General features: G+C 47.1%; 7 protein-coding genes across 7 annotated transcripts; 3 read left to right on the plus strand and 4 right to left on the minus strand.

Moving 5' to 3' along the window:
* The first annotated feature begins 629 nt into the window (after positions 1-629).
* Positions 630-2,196, plus strand: GGS22DRAFT_153753 (carbohydrate esterase family 1 protein). Its single transcript, XM_047959914.1, has one exon. It carries the CDS (start codon positions 1,212-1,214, stop codon positions 2,154-2,156), a length of 945 nt encoding a protein of 314 aa, XP_047823214.1. The 5' UTR covers positions 630-1,211; the 3' UTR covers positions 2,157-2,196.
* A 13-nt stretch (positions 2,197-2,209) lies between these two features.
* GGS22DRAFT_184959 (uncharacterized protein) lies at positions 2,210-2,557 on the minus strand (the record flags this gene model as incomplete). Its single annotated transcript, XM_047964251.1, has 2 exons — positions 2,210-2,355; positions 2,413-2,557. 2 exons carry the CDS (start codon positions 2,555-2,557, stop codon positions 2,210-2,212), a joined length of 291 nt encoding a protein of 96 aa, XP_047823215.1.
* A 686-nt stretch (positions 2,558-3,243) lies between these two features.
* On the minus strand, positions 3,244-5,982 carry GGS22DRAFT_153755 (P-loop containing nucleoside triphosphate hydrolase protein). The gene is made up of 2 exons (XM_047959915.1): positions 5,672-5,982; positions 3,244-5,622 (listed from the first exon to the last, which is right to left on the minus strand). Exons 1-2 carry the CDS (start codon positions 5,744-5,746, stop codon positions 3,454-3,456), a joined length of 2,244 nt encoding a protein of 747 aa, XP_047823216.1. The 5' UTR covers positions 5,747-5,982; the 3' UTR covers positions 3,244-3,453.
* A 77-nt stretch (positions 5,983-6,059) lies between these two features.
* On the minus strand, positions 6,060-7,753 carry GGS22DRAFT_70527 (epoxide hydrolase 1). Its single transcript, XM_047967860.1, has 4 exons — positions 7,293-7,753; positions 7,014-7,237; positions 6,479-6,946; positions 6,060-6,408 (listed from the first exon to the last, which is right to left on the minus strand). Exons 1-4 carry the CDS (start codon positions 7,606-7,608, stop codon positions 6,223-6,225), a joined length of 1,194 nt encoding a protein of 397 aa, XP_047823217.1. The 5' UTR covers positions 7,609-7,753; the 3' UTR covers positions 6,060-6,222.
* A 1,061-nt stretch (positions 7,754-8,814) lies between these two features.
* Positions 8,815-10,171, plus strand: GGS22DRAFT_196929 (NAD(P)-binding protein; the record flags this gene model as incomplete). The annotated part of the gene is made up of 3 exons (XM_047965910.1): positions 8,815-8,863; positions 8,909-9,604; positions 9,673-10,171. 3 exons carry the CDS (start codon positions 8,815-8,817, stop codon positions 9,843-9,845), a joined length of 918 nt encoding a protein of 305 aa, XP_047823218.1. The 3' UTR covers positions 9,846-10,171.
* A 357-nt stretch (positions 10,172-10,528) lies between these two features.
* On the plus strand, positions 10,529-12,591 carry GGS22DRAFT_153763 (PLC-like phosphodiesterase). The gene has a single exon (XM_047959916.1). The coding sequence runs from the start codon at positions 10,574-10,576 to the stop codon at positions 12,320-12,322; it is 1,749 nt and encodes a 582-aa protein (XP_047823219.1). The 5' UTR covers positions 10,529-10,573; the 3' UTR covers positions 12,323-12,591.
* Positions 12,592-14,936: 2,345 nt separating this feature from the next.
* GGS22DRAFT_184964 (uncharacterized protein) lies at positions 14,937-15,650 on the minus strand (the record flags this gene model as incomplete). The annotated part of the gene is made up of 2 exons (XM_047964252.1): positions 14,937-15,327; positions 15,391-15,650. The coding sequence occupies 2 exons, from the start codon at positions 15,648-15,650 to the stop codon at positions 14,937-14,939; spliced, it is 651 nt and encodes a 216-aa protein (XP_047823220.1).
* Between the last annotated feature and the right edge of the window lie 109 nt (positions 15,651-15,759).

The following is a 15,759-nucleotide window of genomic DNA, read 5'->3' on the forward strand; positions in this document are numbered from 1 at the left end:
AATACGCACTTCCAAAGATTAGAAAATATCCCACTTAAAAAGCTGACTAAGAAAACTGGCTGGGGATGACCCTGTGACACCCATTACCTCATTATTTCCAAGGTTGGCTTTTAGGGAATAACTAAGTGCTAAGGGGGGCTTAGCGCTGTAAGCCCTATAACTTATAGAGTACCCCTGCTACAAAGTTGGTCTAACTACATCCATATCCTCCTAAAAAATCGATTTTACTGTTGGCGGGTTGGCACATCATCTTCTTATTAGCCTTGCGCGAAAAGAAACAACACTATATAGGCGTTTGAAGAATATTTACTAGGTATAGTTTTGATGTGGGCATTTTGGCCGAACCTAATGGCAACCCTAGTGTGTTCGAATACCGGATGTTCAACCCTGCAGCCTGCCAATGTTTCGTATGCTGATTCTACACGGATATACGCATCGCATGTACCGTAGAAGTTGGCAGAGCCCATCGGACGAAGCCTTCCCATTTCGTAATCTTAGTCATGATATCTAGATTTGGGCTTGGAATCAGGACTAAATGCCTATGTAAGGAGATTAGAAGCAACTCTAGTTTTGAAAGATCCGATTGAGCTGGAGAACTTAGATTGTTCGACGTAACTATTCAAGAATCCCCTTATCGCTGGGACGCAGCCGACCAGAAGTGGAATCGCACATTTGATAAATTTGGAAGTTGATCTTGGTTAATGCCAGTCTAAGGAGACCTTATGATCAGTCCAAGTCGCTATTGAAATGCTGGTGGATCTGATCGTTCTTATTGATGAACTCCTCACATCGAATATTGGAATGAAACTCTGGCATTTCAGATCAAAACCACCTTACAGATTTCTCGCAGAGTATTATTTTACCTCTTGCAACTATTTATATCATCAGCTACATCAAATTACTATTAACCAACGCGTATGCGGAGCCGCAAAGTGAATTCGTCGACCTCCCCTTATCATGCCCCACATTTTCCCGGTACGGTCTCGGAGCGCAACACTCCGCAATTCGCGGTCCAATTCCTCCATGACATAGGATCTAGACGGCTCTGAACATAAATAATGGTTTATAAATATCTTGCAGAGTCTTCTGAATGATAATGACTTATAAGCTCCCAGGTTCGCATCTAATGGGTTGTTGACTTTCCCATTGAGAGGCTATCCCATCATTACCTACCTATTCTCTAGCGCTGTATCCTACAGTGAACAAATAACATGCATCCCTCACTCCTCTCCACCCTAACCTCCCTCCTCGCCCTCTCCCCAACGCTAACAACCGCCGCCTCCCTCCAAAAAATAACCTCAGACATCGGCCCGAACCCGCGAAAAGTCGGGTTCTACATCTACGTCCCGGACAAACTCGCCGCCAGCCCTCCCATCCTCGTGAACCCGCACTGGTGCCACGGCGACGCGCAAGCCTGCTACTCCGGGTCGCAGTACGCGACGCTCGCCAGCAAATACGGGTTCATCGTGATCTACCCCGACAGCCCGAACACCGCGGACAAGTGCTGGGACGTATCGTCGAACGAAACGCACACCCACGATGCCGGGGGCGATAGTCTTGGCATCGCGAGCATGGTGCGGTGGACCTTGGATAAGTACAAGGGAGACGCCAAGCGAGTGTTCGTTACTGGTGTTTCTTCCGGTGCTATGATGACTAGCTTGTTACTCGGAGCATACCCAGACATATTTGCGGCTGGATCGGCGTTCGCCGGGGTGCCGTATGGGTGTTTTGCCGGAAATGGGTACGGGGTGTGGAGTGATGCCTGTGCGACGGGTAAAGTCAAGAAGACGGGCGCCGAGTGGGCGGCGATGGTGAAGGCGGGATATGCGGGGTACACGGGATGGCGACCGAAGATACAGATTTTCCACGGGACGAACGACGAGGTGCTCAATTATGCCAATTTCGAGGAGGAGATTAAGGAGTGGACTGCAGTACTTGGGTTTAACAATACTCCGACGACCATAACTGCTAATACGCCTGTCAATGGATGGACGAAGAACGTTTACGGTGATGACGATTGGTTTGAGGCGTATAGTGCAGCGGGGGTTCCACATAACATTCAGAACCAGGAGGCTACAGCCATGGCATGGTTTGACCTGACCTGCACAGGCGACAACTGTTTTAAGTGGGGACAGGGTGGTCCGGCGTTGAATTAGATGTAGGAGAGCATATCTAATGGACCATGTGTCAATGTTGAATACATTTTGGCTTAATTGCTTCTGCCTTTTGTGCCCCCGAGAGCAGATTGTACAGAACCGCCAATTTTTCCCTCCTCCGTAAATTGCTTTCCGACCATGCCCTCCTTATCCAAAGGACCACCGATCTTCTGCGCTGCGCCGCCTAAAGCACCACTCTCTGTGCAGTACCAGTCAACGCCCATTATCCGAGAACTATCTCGATATGAAGGCTTACCAGTGAACTGTTTGCCAACGGAGCCTTGCGAGTCGAAGACCCTGGGCCTGTCTTCGCCAATGCCAGCATTAGCCGGTGTCTTGACCTGAGAAGCCATCCCGGTCGACGTCTTCGAACCGGTATTTGAGCTGCCGTGGGAAGACATAATTGGTTTTTGTATTTTACAACTGCTGTTTCGTTAACCATTGTATGAACTGGGTGTCTAGTTACTGACTTATTGATTCACAGACTTGTGAGTGTTTGATGTGAAAATTGGGAGTACTAGTCGAGGAACAGTTCAGATTTTACGTGAAAGCAGGAAGATCTATGAGGTCACCATGTCGTTTACATTGATCGAGTAGTTATGTCACCACTTGAGATTTTACCCATCGCATCCTGGATTTAAACTGAACCTTACATAAGGTTTAAAAACACGCGATTCAAAGTACGAAAGCATGTATATAGACTACGTTGGTGAATATACGTCGGTGTTGATTGAAATGAAAAGGGGTTGCTTATGTAATCATACGAAATGCTTTCGCACCGTGTCGCGTTTTTCTTCAGTGACTCAACTCCTCAAACAGGCTTAAGCTATAGCGCTCATTCACTAGAATTTAGCTTATTAGGTCTCCAGGATTTCAGCCTGAGTCAAATACAGTACCTATGAAGGAACTGTTTATCTAATTACGCACTGGGTAAATGATAGAACCTAGATTTCTGGCTCGAACCTTCGTAGAAGGGTTGCTTGAACAGGAGAAATAGTTGTACCAAGACATATTCCATTCGAATCAAACCGTTAATGGAAGAAATACGAGCCATTTTGTCTTATACAATCTATTTCTATTACTGTATGTCGGTAATACATTAGGTAAGCAACTGTCTATCGCTTATGTACATCAAATTACATAAGATTATAAAACATGATTGGAGATTACGTAAGATTGTGGAGGATTACATAATGATCATTTCTTCTTTATGTTCGTCTATCCCTCGATGATATTATCTATTTCTAGGCCCAACGATGCTTAGATGCTGCAGTTAGAGTAGAGTGAGGTCGCACGATCACCACATCCCAGCGACCTCATCGCGCACGCGGCGACAATTTCTGAGGAACTCTTCAGTCGAGACCTTTTTCTCCGTAGAGAACTTAGCGCGCAGGACGTCCTGGAGCAGCTTTTTGACCCCAGCAGTGCCAGAAGGCGAGGTGATCTCCCAGCGCTCGCCGTCGCGCAGGTTGAAGAGGACGACGCGCGGTAGCTCGGGTAGCCCGCGCTTGAGGGCCCAGAGGTACGCGTACGCGCATGCCTGAACGACGTGTTCGAGCGACAGGCGCGCTACGAACTTGATTTCCCAGATCGCTGCGTCGGTCACCTTGCTGTTGGCTTCGTACATGACGATGTCCGCGCGCCCAAGCAGTTTCGTGTGCTGGGTCTTTCCCGCCCTGTCTGGGACCACGAATTTGTTGTCCCGCATTCGACTCTCGAACTCGAGGCTCTCAGCCGCCCCGGCCCCTTCGAACTGTTCCCCGAGCCGGCGAACCGCTGCGTCGAGGTATGTGTTGAGCCAGTCGAACTTGTGCCCTTCCATTTGCACTAGCCGCGAATGGTATCCGGTTATTTCGGCATCGCTCTTGCATGCCGCTTCACAGAACCAGGCTGCCTCATCATTATTAATTTCAACTGTCTTTTTCTTCTTGTACCCGAGACCTGTGAGCTTCCGCCGTAAGGCGTACTCGTATGCTGCGACCACGGCTATCCCGTTTAGATCGCTCACGGCCTCATACATCATCTTAGCTGGATCCGTGAGGACTTTGTCGGGGGCATGAATGTGCTGGGATTCCGGCAAGCGGGGCGAAATGTATGCAATATCAACATGGCTATTGACGATAGACTGAAGCAGCTCTTCGCGGACATGCCTCGCCATATCCGAAACCCAGACATTTTTAGGGAGTAGCAAGCCAAGCTGCAACGGACGACCGGGTTGAGGTTGTGGTTTCATTTCCCCGGACGAAATTATCGTAGCTGTCCTTTTGAGTTTAGGAAGATGTATAAACGGCATCGGCGTGTTTCCATGGTCATGCAGGATGACGAGCTGTTTACGAGCACGGGTAATAGCAACGTAGGTAGCATTCGGGCATCTGTCGTCCGGTAGGTCCCGCCCGATAAATTTGAAATACGCGTTATCTGCCCCGTATACAATTACGAGATCTCGTTCGTTTCCCTTGAATTGATGGTAGGTAGATGCGCAAACTTTGTTGTCTATAACATCATCGTTCAGTTGAACCTCATCTGATACGGAAACTGCGACAGGCATCCCGTAATCCTCGGATAGGTAATTGGTCAAAGACGCAAGCGGGGCGTTGGCACGAAGGGACGGAGCAAGGATGGCTGTCCTTTCCACACCATACTTCTCAATCAACGGAACTAACTTCTCAGCAACTCTGCGGACGTATAGAAGGTTCTCATGCATATAGATGGGCTTTGGTCCGTCGTGCGAGCCTGTTATATGATTCCCACCACCGAGAAAGACTTCGTTGACGAAGCGTGCCGTTTCATGTGAGAGCCGAAAACTCTTACTAAGAGGTAGATGGGTCCATTTATAAGGAGAAAGATCAGACAGGATTGACGGTGAAAGATTGAGAAAACGAGGGTCAGCCCCCCGGAAATCGTATATGGCCTGCTTTTCGTCTCCAAGAGCCACTATTCGGGGGGCGCGACCTCCAGAGGCGTGCGTTACAGCTAAGATGAAAGTACTTGCTAGCCAGTAAAGGCTCTCAGTGCAGTCTTGTAACTCGTCTAGAATGATGATATCGTAGGGTCTACCGGTCCAAACAGGCGCCCTACCCTTACTTCGGAGATCTCGTAGCTTGACGTCGTTGAAAACCACTTCCTTAAAGAGTTTACCAGCCATTCCATGAAACGTATATACATCACACATCCCATAGCCCTCTAGACGACGAGCCGTCTCAAGTTGCAATCGTTTGGAATAAGTGACGACTGCCACAGCCAGGCCTGGGTTTGCACGAACGATAGCCTCAGCCGTGGCTGTCTTCCCTGCGCCAGGTCTCGCAGAGACGACGACATTCTGAAGACGAGAAAGCTCGACGATGGCTTGCTGCTCGGCCGAAGGGATGAATGAACCTTTGGTCTCCGGGAGTATCTGAGTAGCGAGGCATCGAACCCCCTGGTATTGAATTATACCACACCACCTATGCCGGAAAGTAGTAGTAACCTAACCCCCAACATTAACCCATGAACGACAACGTAGAAAAGAATATTACCGAGAAGCTAAGTAGAAATCGCAGGTTTCTAGTTCCCAGGCGAGCAATAGCATGTGGGGTGGTATTGATATACATATCTCCTATTTGGTCCTTGGACTAGATTTGACGGTGGCCCAGTGCGCCATAGACGCTGTCCACGATATGCCTGTTTAGGGTCGTAACGCCGGTATTACCCTTCCTCAGTCAAATCATCCTTAAAAAGAGTTAGATAGACTTAGTTATCTTATAAACTCTACGTTATTAAACATTGTGCAATGACGATTTCGCATTATTTAGAGGGAAGCCAGACGCAGGTTGCTGTTTAATTTGGTGGATACAATTTTTTCTTCATTCTACGATTAGGTAAAGTCATGATTTTGATGACTCATCAGGATCAAACTCAGTCTCCACTTATTCTCTATTTTCTGCCCGTTACTACCGCCTTCTCGTAATAGGGGTAATAGGGGCAAGTAAGTGAATGCAGGATGTTGAATAATCAATGATAGACCCAGGATAATATCAAAGTTATGAGATAGCCGGCATATAATCTCAAGTACAATTGATAGTCTATATCAAAGCTTACGAACGCTTCCATTCGGCCCGAACATGACACGAAGGTCATCAACAAGAGCCTCCGGCTGTTCCCAGGCGGCAAAATGGCCACCTTTCTCATGCTCCCGCTCGAAAACAACATCACCAAGACGTCTGTTCCAGAAGCGTGGGGTGTTCGCTATCTCTTTCGGAAAATAAGAGAATCCCTATCATCATATCAGCCACTGTTAGTATGAATGATCATGAAAACAATCGCATTGATGAAGTTAGGCGTACCATTTTAACATTAGGGCATGCAATCCCGAACCCTTTTGGACCAGTTCCTTCAAGTACTTCGTGGTAGATGGTAACGCTAGCAGCAGGCCCCGCGCGACTAAACCAATACAAGCTTATCCACGCGCAAACTTCGTCGTCTGTCCATGGGTATTCATCAGTCCAGTTTACCAGCTTGTCATATATCCAAGCCAAGAGGCCGACGGGGCTATCGGCAAGCGCAACTCCAATAGTGTTAGGACTTTGCTGTTGGATATGAAAATAGCCGCTACCATGTCTCTGGTAGTGTTGAAGACCCTTGATGCCAAGCTGTTCCTCGGGGGTATACCACTGCAGGAAATCGGTTACCAGATAACGTAGATAGCTAAAAGGGGAAGATGGAGGCGGGGGGTTAGCAGAAACCATATTTATATGAACTGCGAGAAGAGATTTTGGGTAGGTGATGCCAATCACACGACAGATGAGACTTCCCTACAGTTGACAGCGTATGTTAGCTGATGGCATAGTAAATGTCAGATATCAAACTGTATAATCTCACCCAGTCTCCGCCTTGGCAAGCGTACTTTTCATACCCAAGAGCCAACATCAGTTTATGGCAAGTCTCGGCATACTGTCTTGCATCAAAACCAGGGCTTTCGACCCTGCTTGAGAAGCCAAAATTAGGGAGTGAGGGTGCGACGACGTGGAAAGCAGGTCCACCATTTCTTTCACTTTCGGCGAAGAAAGGAAGGCATTTGGTGACCTCGTGGAATCCACCGGGCCCTATTTATAGATTGTTTAGTCGTCAGATCTCGAAATCTGGACTGGACTCACATACACCCATGGACAAACAAGAGCGGTATGGCGTCTGAGGCTGAGCTCTGTTGGTGAATGAAATGAACTTGGATAGGATCAAATCCATCGACGGAAATTGTTGTCTCAAAGTTTGGCAATTGATTCAAACGTTCCTCGAAAGATCTCCAACTAAAGCTTTCTTGCCAGTATTTAGAAAGGCGCTTGATATCTTGGATAGGCGTCCCCCGCTCCCAGCCATTTGGACCCCCACCTGGAAATCGTGTTTCTGATATTTTTTGGTTAAGTTTCTGAATATCTTCATCCGGAATAGCAATCTTGAATGGCTTAATTGTTGACATTATATCGGAGGCGCTGAGTGTATTGGTTCGGCTGAAATTTCGCAATATCTAGAGGTTTGGGCTCTAACTAGAGGTGAACAGTAACATGGCCAAACGTCTGATCAGTATGCATCTATATATGTGTTGTGGCAACGAGACACGGCTTCATGGTCCTTGGTACTGCATATCCTTGTATGCATCTCACAGAAGCACGTTCTAGGATCATTTCGATTATTGCGGAACGTTATACACTTGCTCGTGCCACTCTTTCTTCGGGACCCGAGCCAGCCGGGTTGCAGTCGGAATGGGCGGATGAAGGTGTATAGTCTTTCTCGACCAACCCTTACAGAAGGGTCTGTGTACGAAAATTACTACGTTGCTATGATACTACGAAGGTTGCCCATCGGCCTACCGTACGACATTGCCTGTTGCGAGGAACACCAAAAACAAGCTGGACGTTTGATACGACTGCCGTTCTTCTAAAATATAAACAAGGAGACTCAGATCTCGAACGGATTAAGCTAAAGAAACTCGGGATAGAAGAGGCAACAGAGACGGCGTAAGGTTGGTCCGAGTCGACAGATCAACTATCGGTAACTACCTAGTAGCAGCTACATGTATGCGTTCAATTCCCACAGCTACTATACCTTATGCATCATTCTCTTGAATGCGGGGCCTTTCGGCGGCGAACCTAAACTGCCGAATTATCGATGAAGCGTTGATCGGCCTTAGGGGCTAGCCAGGACGATTTGTAAGGCGACCCACTAATCATGTTGACTACCAGGTAGGAAAGCTGTCCACGATTAATGATGCTTTCGCTAATCGTTACCAAATGCGAGTGACTACCAAAATCGCCGTTGTCTTAATAATATACTTTCTTCGGTGTTAGATTAATGATTTGATAAAGTTGACGTCTTGAATACTTAAATGCTGTCGTATGCTATACGTTGCGAAAGCAGATGAGCTGTGAAGGATAATGGTGATCTTGCGTGTTCTCCATGTGGGCTGATTCGCGAAGGTGACCATTACTAGCAATTAGTTCAATATCTTCCCCAGATTTGTCGGGTGAACGATAAACCCCGACGGCCCGCCAGTATAATCGCCGGTTTCAAGATACGGGTTGTCGGTTCATCTCGAAATATTTAAGAAGCCTGAGTATCTGCTTAGATAGCATGTACGTAATTATGGGTGACTTAACTTAATAACCACCGATCAGACTCATCAACTATGCCTCCACCAAGAGGCACGCCAAACCCAATAGAGGGACCAGGAAAGTGTAAAAAATGATTCCTGAGTTTGCTGTTCAAATACTAATACCTAGTAGGAGATTACGATGTTACCTCCGTTGTCCACAGCGACACGTACCCCGCCATTGATTCAGCTAAAGCGAATTTCAATGGTAAGGCGGTATTCATCAGTGGCGCTTCCAGGGGCTTAGGGAGAGCAATGGCTATCTCGTTTGCCAAAGCCGGCGCGTCGATGATTGCGATTGGCGCGAGATCGGATCTCTCGACTACGGCTAAAGAGATGAAGGCGGCTGTAGCGAGCGTGGGAAAACCCGAACCGAGGATTCTCCTTGTGAAGTTCGACGTGTCCGATCGCAAAAGCGTCGACGAAGCAGCAGATCAGGTCAAGAAAAGCTTCGGACACATTGATATCGTGATCAACAACGCTGGCGTCCTCTACATCAGCCCGATTGTGGATAGCGATCCTGACGAGTGGTCAAAGGTCTTCCAAATCAACCTTGTTGGCCCGTATCTGGTTGCGCGTGCTTTCATTCCCCTGCTGCTAGAAGGAAGCGACAAAACCATCATCACCGTATCAAGCGTTGGTGCGCATTTGAAATCGCCGGGACTAAGCGCATACCAAACTTCTAAGCTGGCAGTTATACGCTTGACCGAATTCATCGCCACGGAATATGGAAATAAAGGCGTATTAGCTTACAGCATACATCCCGGGAATATCCCGACGAACATGCTCGGTGACTTAGAAAGCGCTCCTGCTGTGCTTAAGCCAGGTACGTACGACCTCTTTCTATCAATCAAGATAGAGTTGTATGCTAATAATATTGATCTCGTTTGGTAGTATTTGTCGACACAGCAGAACTAAGCGCAGATTCCTTGGTCTATTTGACTTCACAGAAGCGGGACTGGCTAGCTGGCAGGTATATCAACGTCACTTGGGATCTACCAGAACTTATGGAGAAGGAGGATGAGATCGTCAAGGGCGACAAATTGAAGGTGCGATTGGTTATTTAGGTCTCGTCGCGCAGTTGATGAACACCCTGAATATCAATATCTCAACCATCTCGCCATTCTGATTGCTGGTACGACCTTCGCGGATTCGACCTCAAGAGGGGGGAAACGGAGTTACAATGTTGTTTCGGATTTTAATCTAAACCTGTGTCGATTGTAACATTAACTGTAGCTTTTTGTATGTCGGTGTGTCGGTGGTGTTGGATGCGAATACCACACGTTCTTTCTTAGGCTCCCGCCTAGTAGATATCGGAATATGAAATGAACCTTGAATTCATGGTCCGAAAGATGCTAGGTTGGCATGGTGGGGGAGGGAAGAGGGAAAGAGCAATGATGCAATAAAACCCTCAATTCAGTGCCGTTTTGCCGTTCCCAGGCTGCCTTTCAGCTACCACGGCAGGTGACTCCCACTAGAGAAGTTCAAACAGCCAATCACTCTTCAATAAAAGCACTAATCTTACCCTTGTTAGCGCACCCCATTTACCCCTGAACCAAAGCTAGCCAATCAACTAACCCCATTAATACATAGGGCTGAAGAAGGGACCTTGCTGATCCCAGGCCTTTCCACGTTAGCGCGTTAGTCCTACAGTTACGTAAGCTTACCTAGGTGTGTTCCAGGCTTTCCCTAAAGTCAATTAGGATGCGGGATCGATCGTCTATCTTCTTGTCCTTCTCATCATATCCCTAAAAAACCTGAAATTTTTCATTGACTACACCAATATAACCTAGTTATGGCCGATTCACTCGCTTCCAAGTTCGCTAAGCTGAACCCTCTATCGAAACTTTCCCCTTGGGAATATGACGAAGATGTTGGCCAAGAAATTGACAATACCACTATCGCGGGGGGCGGCCATAGCACACGGCAAACCGATATTACGAAGACCAAGTTGAGAGTCAGCCACGCATTGAAGACATTCCTCATCAAAGAAAACATACTACGGGAGGAAGAAGTTGGCTTAGAATCGGAACAGCCTGGTGATGGCTTAAGGGCTTTACTTAACAAGTCGCACATTAACGTTCCTTTCGAAGTGACGGACAGGTCTTATCCGCTCCCAGAATATTTTATCAGCTCCAGCCACAATACCTATCTTCTAGGCCATCAACTTACCGGTAAATCCTCTGCCACAGCGTACGAGACAGCGCTTAACACCGGATCCCGCTGCGTCGAGATCGACGCCTGGGATAACGAGGATAACAAAGAAGAACCTAAGGTCACTCATGGATACACCCTAGTTTCTCACATCCCATTTCGTGCCGTATGTGAGACCATACGTGATGTTATTGATAGAGAAGCCACGCAATCTACCAACGCACAAGGATACCGAGCCGCGCCAATCATGCTTTCGCTAGAGAACCATTGCAATGCACAAGGACAGCTAAGGCTCGTTGAGATCATGAAAGAAGTCTTCGGTGACCGTTTACTAAGCAAAGCCGTACGAGAAAAAGGTCATCGCGAGCAAGAGGGTGACAGCGACCCGGTAACATTAGCAGAACTCGGGTCCAAAATAGTCTTAATCGTCGAATACCATTTACCTGACGAGGAAGACATAAGTGATGAAGAGAATGACACCAGCCCCGAAGATGAGGAAGAGAAACAGGCACGAGCGGCATATCTAGCTAAAAAGAAAGCTACGGTTTCTGGTGCTATCATTCCGGAGCTTGCAGAGTTGGGTGTTTACGCCCAGTCCGTGAAGCCAAAAGACAACTCTTGGTTTGAGAGCGTCCTCAAGGACGGCCCTCACGACCACCTAATCAACGTATCAGAGACAGGACTCGCGTCAAAAATGCCTGGATCGAATGAGAAGATTGCTGAGCATAATTCTCGGCACCTAATGCGCGTGTTCCCAAAAGGCACGCGTATTACATCCAAAAATTTGAAGCAGGTCCCATTCTGGGGAATCGGAGCGCACATTTGCGCCATGAACTGGCAAACCTTCAATGCTAGCATGCAAATCAACGAGGCACTTTTCAGTGGTACCGATGGTTACGTCTTAAAGCCGGCAGCCCTAAGGGCGGGTGGCAGTATGAATATCAACACGGGAAGGAGAAAGAGGTTACTGCTCCATGTCGCGGGTGCGACGGATCTTCCTGTCCCGGAGGGCGTGGATAAAGATGATGTTAAACCATACGTCACCTGCACAATTGTCCATACTGATGAGTTGGGAGGAGCCCATCCTAAACGCAAGACTAGCCCCTACAAGCAACATAGGCTCGGCTTCCTGCATAGGGGTGAAAACCCACCCGCGACTGATCCAATCTGGAATGAGGTGCTGGAATGGGAGTACGACGACAATGAGTTGGTATTCCTCCGTATTCTTATCAAGAGTGATATCAGCTTCGCGGAGAATCCTGTCTTCGCCGTTGCTGCAGTGAGGCTCTTGTACGCCGTCCCAGGCTGGAGTTTCATCCGCATGTTGGACCTAAAGGGGAGGGAGACACAGTGCTCCTTATTGGTTAAATTCAGTGTGCATGATATTTGATAAGATCAAGAAGAGGAACCCCAAACATGTTGTGCTAGTATCGGATTACCCTTGTATGTATATACCAAACAACCTTTATGACAGTCAGCAATCAGTTTGATTATGACTCCAAACAGAAAGTTCGCAATCAGTAACACTCTCATCTACAACCCACATGGCTGCCCCTTATTTTAGAACAGCAGTTCCATAGACGCTTTCGATAACGGTCAAGAAACTATTCTTCAATCCGTTAGCTGTTCACGCTTTCAATACGAGGGATTGTAAGTAGAGTCTTAGTCATGTATAGGTAGTCATGCCAATAGCGTCTTCTCATTGATGCTCAATATCACGAGCCCTTGCCAATGTTAGAGGGATCCACACAGCCACTACCTAGGTAATCAAGGCATGTGTAAGGAAATAATAACAATAACACGGTGTCGGGACTATATGACCGTAGCAGACATCATGCCAATCCTCAAAACTCCAAATAACCGACAGCTAGTAAGTGCCCAGTATCCTCTTCAAAACGTCCCTTGGCCTATTCCAACTCCGGACAAAAAGCAGGCCATGTCTCGTCAGGATCTGAACGAGTCCACGAGGCCGTCAATTATCTTCTGAGTCGACTCGGTCAAATCCCGTCCCCGAATCTAAATAGCCAATTCCGCCACGTCCTGCTGATTCAAATGTTGAATTCACATAGAAATGTGGTCGATCTTGACCTTGACTTTCTTTTCCGCCTCCTTATGGTCTACCCAGTTGGTAACCCGGCAGTTTAGCTCTCGGGAATTGATGCAAGTAGCTAGCACTAACTGGCGTAGCTCGGCGCCGCTCAGTTGCTTCACCCATTGGTCTTTGGACAGTGGAGTGGGGGGTAAATCTTTGGCGCGTTCGGCCATCCAGTTTAGGCAATAGTTTGCCTCGCCCTCCTTTCCGTTGGGGGGACTGGGGAATGTTGTAAGTATCATGAAAAAGTGTGTCATATAAATTCATGGGGAGTCATACCTCTGGTTATTCTTATCGGTCACCTTAGGCGCAGGCTAAGAGATGTTCATGTTTAAGGTCATGTTAATCGGTTGTCCCAGCTGCGGGCGGTTCTCAGGTTTAGTCTTGGCAGGGCCACCGTGAGTAGCTTGACCGCGAAAGGTATGACCATGAGATGGACCAGCTTGCATGTTGGCGAAGTATTCGCCGGAAATATCTGGGTGAGGCTGCCAGTAAGCCGGCATGCCATTGTTGTGTGGGTGTGGCATTGCGAATGCGAGATGTTAAGATAGAGGGTATTATATATGGTTGTACGCGTAGAAGAATCGGGTTGCGAGAGGGTTGGTATAATAGTCGAAATAAAGTCGTTAAGTAACATGGTTCTTCAAGAAAATATTTCTCGCGGAAAATGTTCCTTGAGGAATATGTTTGGTGGAGAAGAAGTTTATGTTTATCTCTGGGATAGAATTGATGTTATCTGTATGGATACGTTAACATGAGAAGTGGTGAAAATAGGCAGAAAAATAGTGAACGAGTGGATGATTCACGGTTGATACATTTTTTACTTATGACCTACCTAGGTACTTATTTAGTAGGTACTTAGTAATAAAACGCGTATGCGCATTGAAAGGCTGAAGCTTTCGTTGCTACGCGACGAGCATATTAACGAGAATATTGAATCCATCTCCCGAATCATAGTATTAGGTGATAAAAGTTGGGCCTTATTACAATTAGCTAACCACAATAATGGCTTATATTATTCGAATACATCGATATACCCTTTTAATTACCTGGTAGGTATTTATATGATAGATGTGTAGGCATAGTGTACCTAGATAGTGAAATGCTTGGATGAAAAAGGGGGGCAAATGTCCAAGCTTGTGAAGCTGAGGTTGGATTGCGCCTACCTACCTGATGTATAACATGATACAAACATAGGTAATTAAATGTCAAACATATCTTTTAATAAGACTCAATAATAAACTTGGCCAATAGACTAAATATACCTAACCTTAGCAAACTCGCAATACATATCGGAATGTTTTGATAGGCTTAAGTTTCCAGGAAGCAATCACTGTTTTGGCCATATGATTGCGCCGTATATATCTGTAAGGGTCTCAAAGCGACATTCTGACTTATTAAATGGTGTCGCGAGGCGGAACCAAAAGACCAAGAAACAAAAACGTTGTTACGCGAGGAGCTCCTAACTACTCTCGCTATAGAGAACACGATATATATATATATATATAGATGACCCTTACGGGAATTCTACGGGCCAAATCCCGATCCCATAGACCTCTAGCTACCAACCTAGAGGAAGACCGATGTCTGACGCTACAAGCGTTTTAGATGAGCTAAATATCATCTCATGAGCTCATGTATTTAATTAACACCGGAGATTACGACTAAAGTCATTTGCGTTTAGTTAGTCAGACCAATAGTATTTTCTTATTGGTGCTACCCTGGGGAATGGCAGTCCTCCGCGATCTTAAAAGGACCGCGGCCATCAACGAAGCCGAGTACCAGAATATAATAACAACAGTATCAAGACTCCAACTCATCAATGTGCGTCTTGACAACCACCAATCCCCAAATTCTCAAGAATACCCTGGTTTCTCCACCTCAAAATCCCTCCAAGGTATCCCAATTCGAATTAAGACGGGTGACTAGTAAGCTTCTTGTGGGCCTCGAAGCCGTCGAGAAGCCGTCGGATGAACTTCTCTACCGAACCCGTCGGATCCGCCATACAAATACCGAGGATTATGGCCACCAAGCTCACTTGATCGAGCATCAGCAAGCGGATAACTAAGAACTCGTCCGCGGTGCTAGTCTCCTTGGTTTCGTAGCTATCGACCGCTCCGATGACCCGACGATTCACGTCATCAGACTCCATGCACAGGGATAGAACTATCTCACAGAGTTCGTCACTGGTAAGCTGGAATAGGCGGTCCTTAATAGGCTTATTAGACGGTTCTACCTTCTTACCCTCGTCTGCGATGACGTCTAATTCGGCGCGTGCGTGACTTCGATGTCCCTCTGGAAGACTGTGGATTATATAAGCACGTGAATATCATGGGTGTTGGGTACACGTTTGCGGGAAGTCATACCTCATCTTCTTGTCCTGATTCGGATTCTCAGTGTTGGTGGCAGGGGGAGGGGATACCATGTTCAGAGTCAGATTGATTGGCTGGAGGGACTGTGAGCCAGCGGGGTGAGAACGGCTCACGACGCTGCCGGCGCCGGTAGCTGTGCCATGGAAATGACGGCCCTCGTGACCATTGTTTGGCTGGGCTTGCATTTCTACGACGAGGTGTGTGCTGTCATCTTTGCGATCAGATGCACTTGAGCCCTTTCGATGATGCGCCATGTTGGTGTTGAGTACGCGTGGTGTTGTTAAAGTAAACTTAACTAAGGAAAATGTAGGGGGTGGTGCAAATAAAGCAGATGCGTGTGTCGAGTGTGAGTTGTCAAAATAT

This window comes from Annulohypoxylon maeteangense (assembly GCF_022496945.1).
Source record: "Annulohypoxylon maeteangense strain CBS 123835 unplaced genomic scaffold GGS22scaffold_2, whole genome shotgun sequence".
Lineage (NCBI taxonomy): Eukaryota > Fungi > Ascomycota > Sordariomycetes > Xylariales > Hypoxylaceae > Annulohypoxylon > Annulohypoxylon maeteangense.

Excerpts from the sequence above, each read along its gene's own strand:
- GGS22DRAFT_153753 (XM_047959914.1), top strand. The coding sequence starts at position 1,212 with ATGCATCCCTCACTCCTCTCCACCCTAACCTCCCTCCTCGCCCTCTCC.
- GGS22DRAFT_153755 (XM_047959915.1), bottom strand. The coding sequence starts at position 5,746 with ATGTATATCAATACCACCCCACATGCTATTGCTCGCCTGGGAACTAGA. Across the intron at positions 5,623-5,671 it reads GATTTCTACTTAGCTTCTCG|GTTACTACTACTTTCCGGCA; the intron begins GTAATATTCTTT and ends GTTGGGGGTTAG.
- GGS22DRAFT_70527 (XM_047967860.1), bottom strand. The coding sequence starts at position 7,608 with ATGTCAACAATTAAGCCATTCAAGATTGCTATTCCGGATGAAGATATT. Across the intron at positions 7,238-7,292 it reads GCTCTTGTTTGTCCATGGGT|GGCCCGGTGGATTCCACGAG; the intron begins GTATGTGAGTCC and ends ATCTATAAATAG. Across the intron at positions 6,947-7,013 it reads CTTGCCAAGGCGGAGACTGG|GGAAGTCTCATCTGTCGTGT; the intron begins GTGAGATTATAC and ends TGTCAACTGTAG.
- GGS22DRAFT_153763 (XM_047959916.1), top strand. The coding sequence starts at position 10,574 with ATGGCCGATTCACTCGCTTCCAAGTTCGCTAAGCTGAACCCTCTATCG.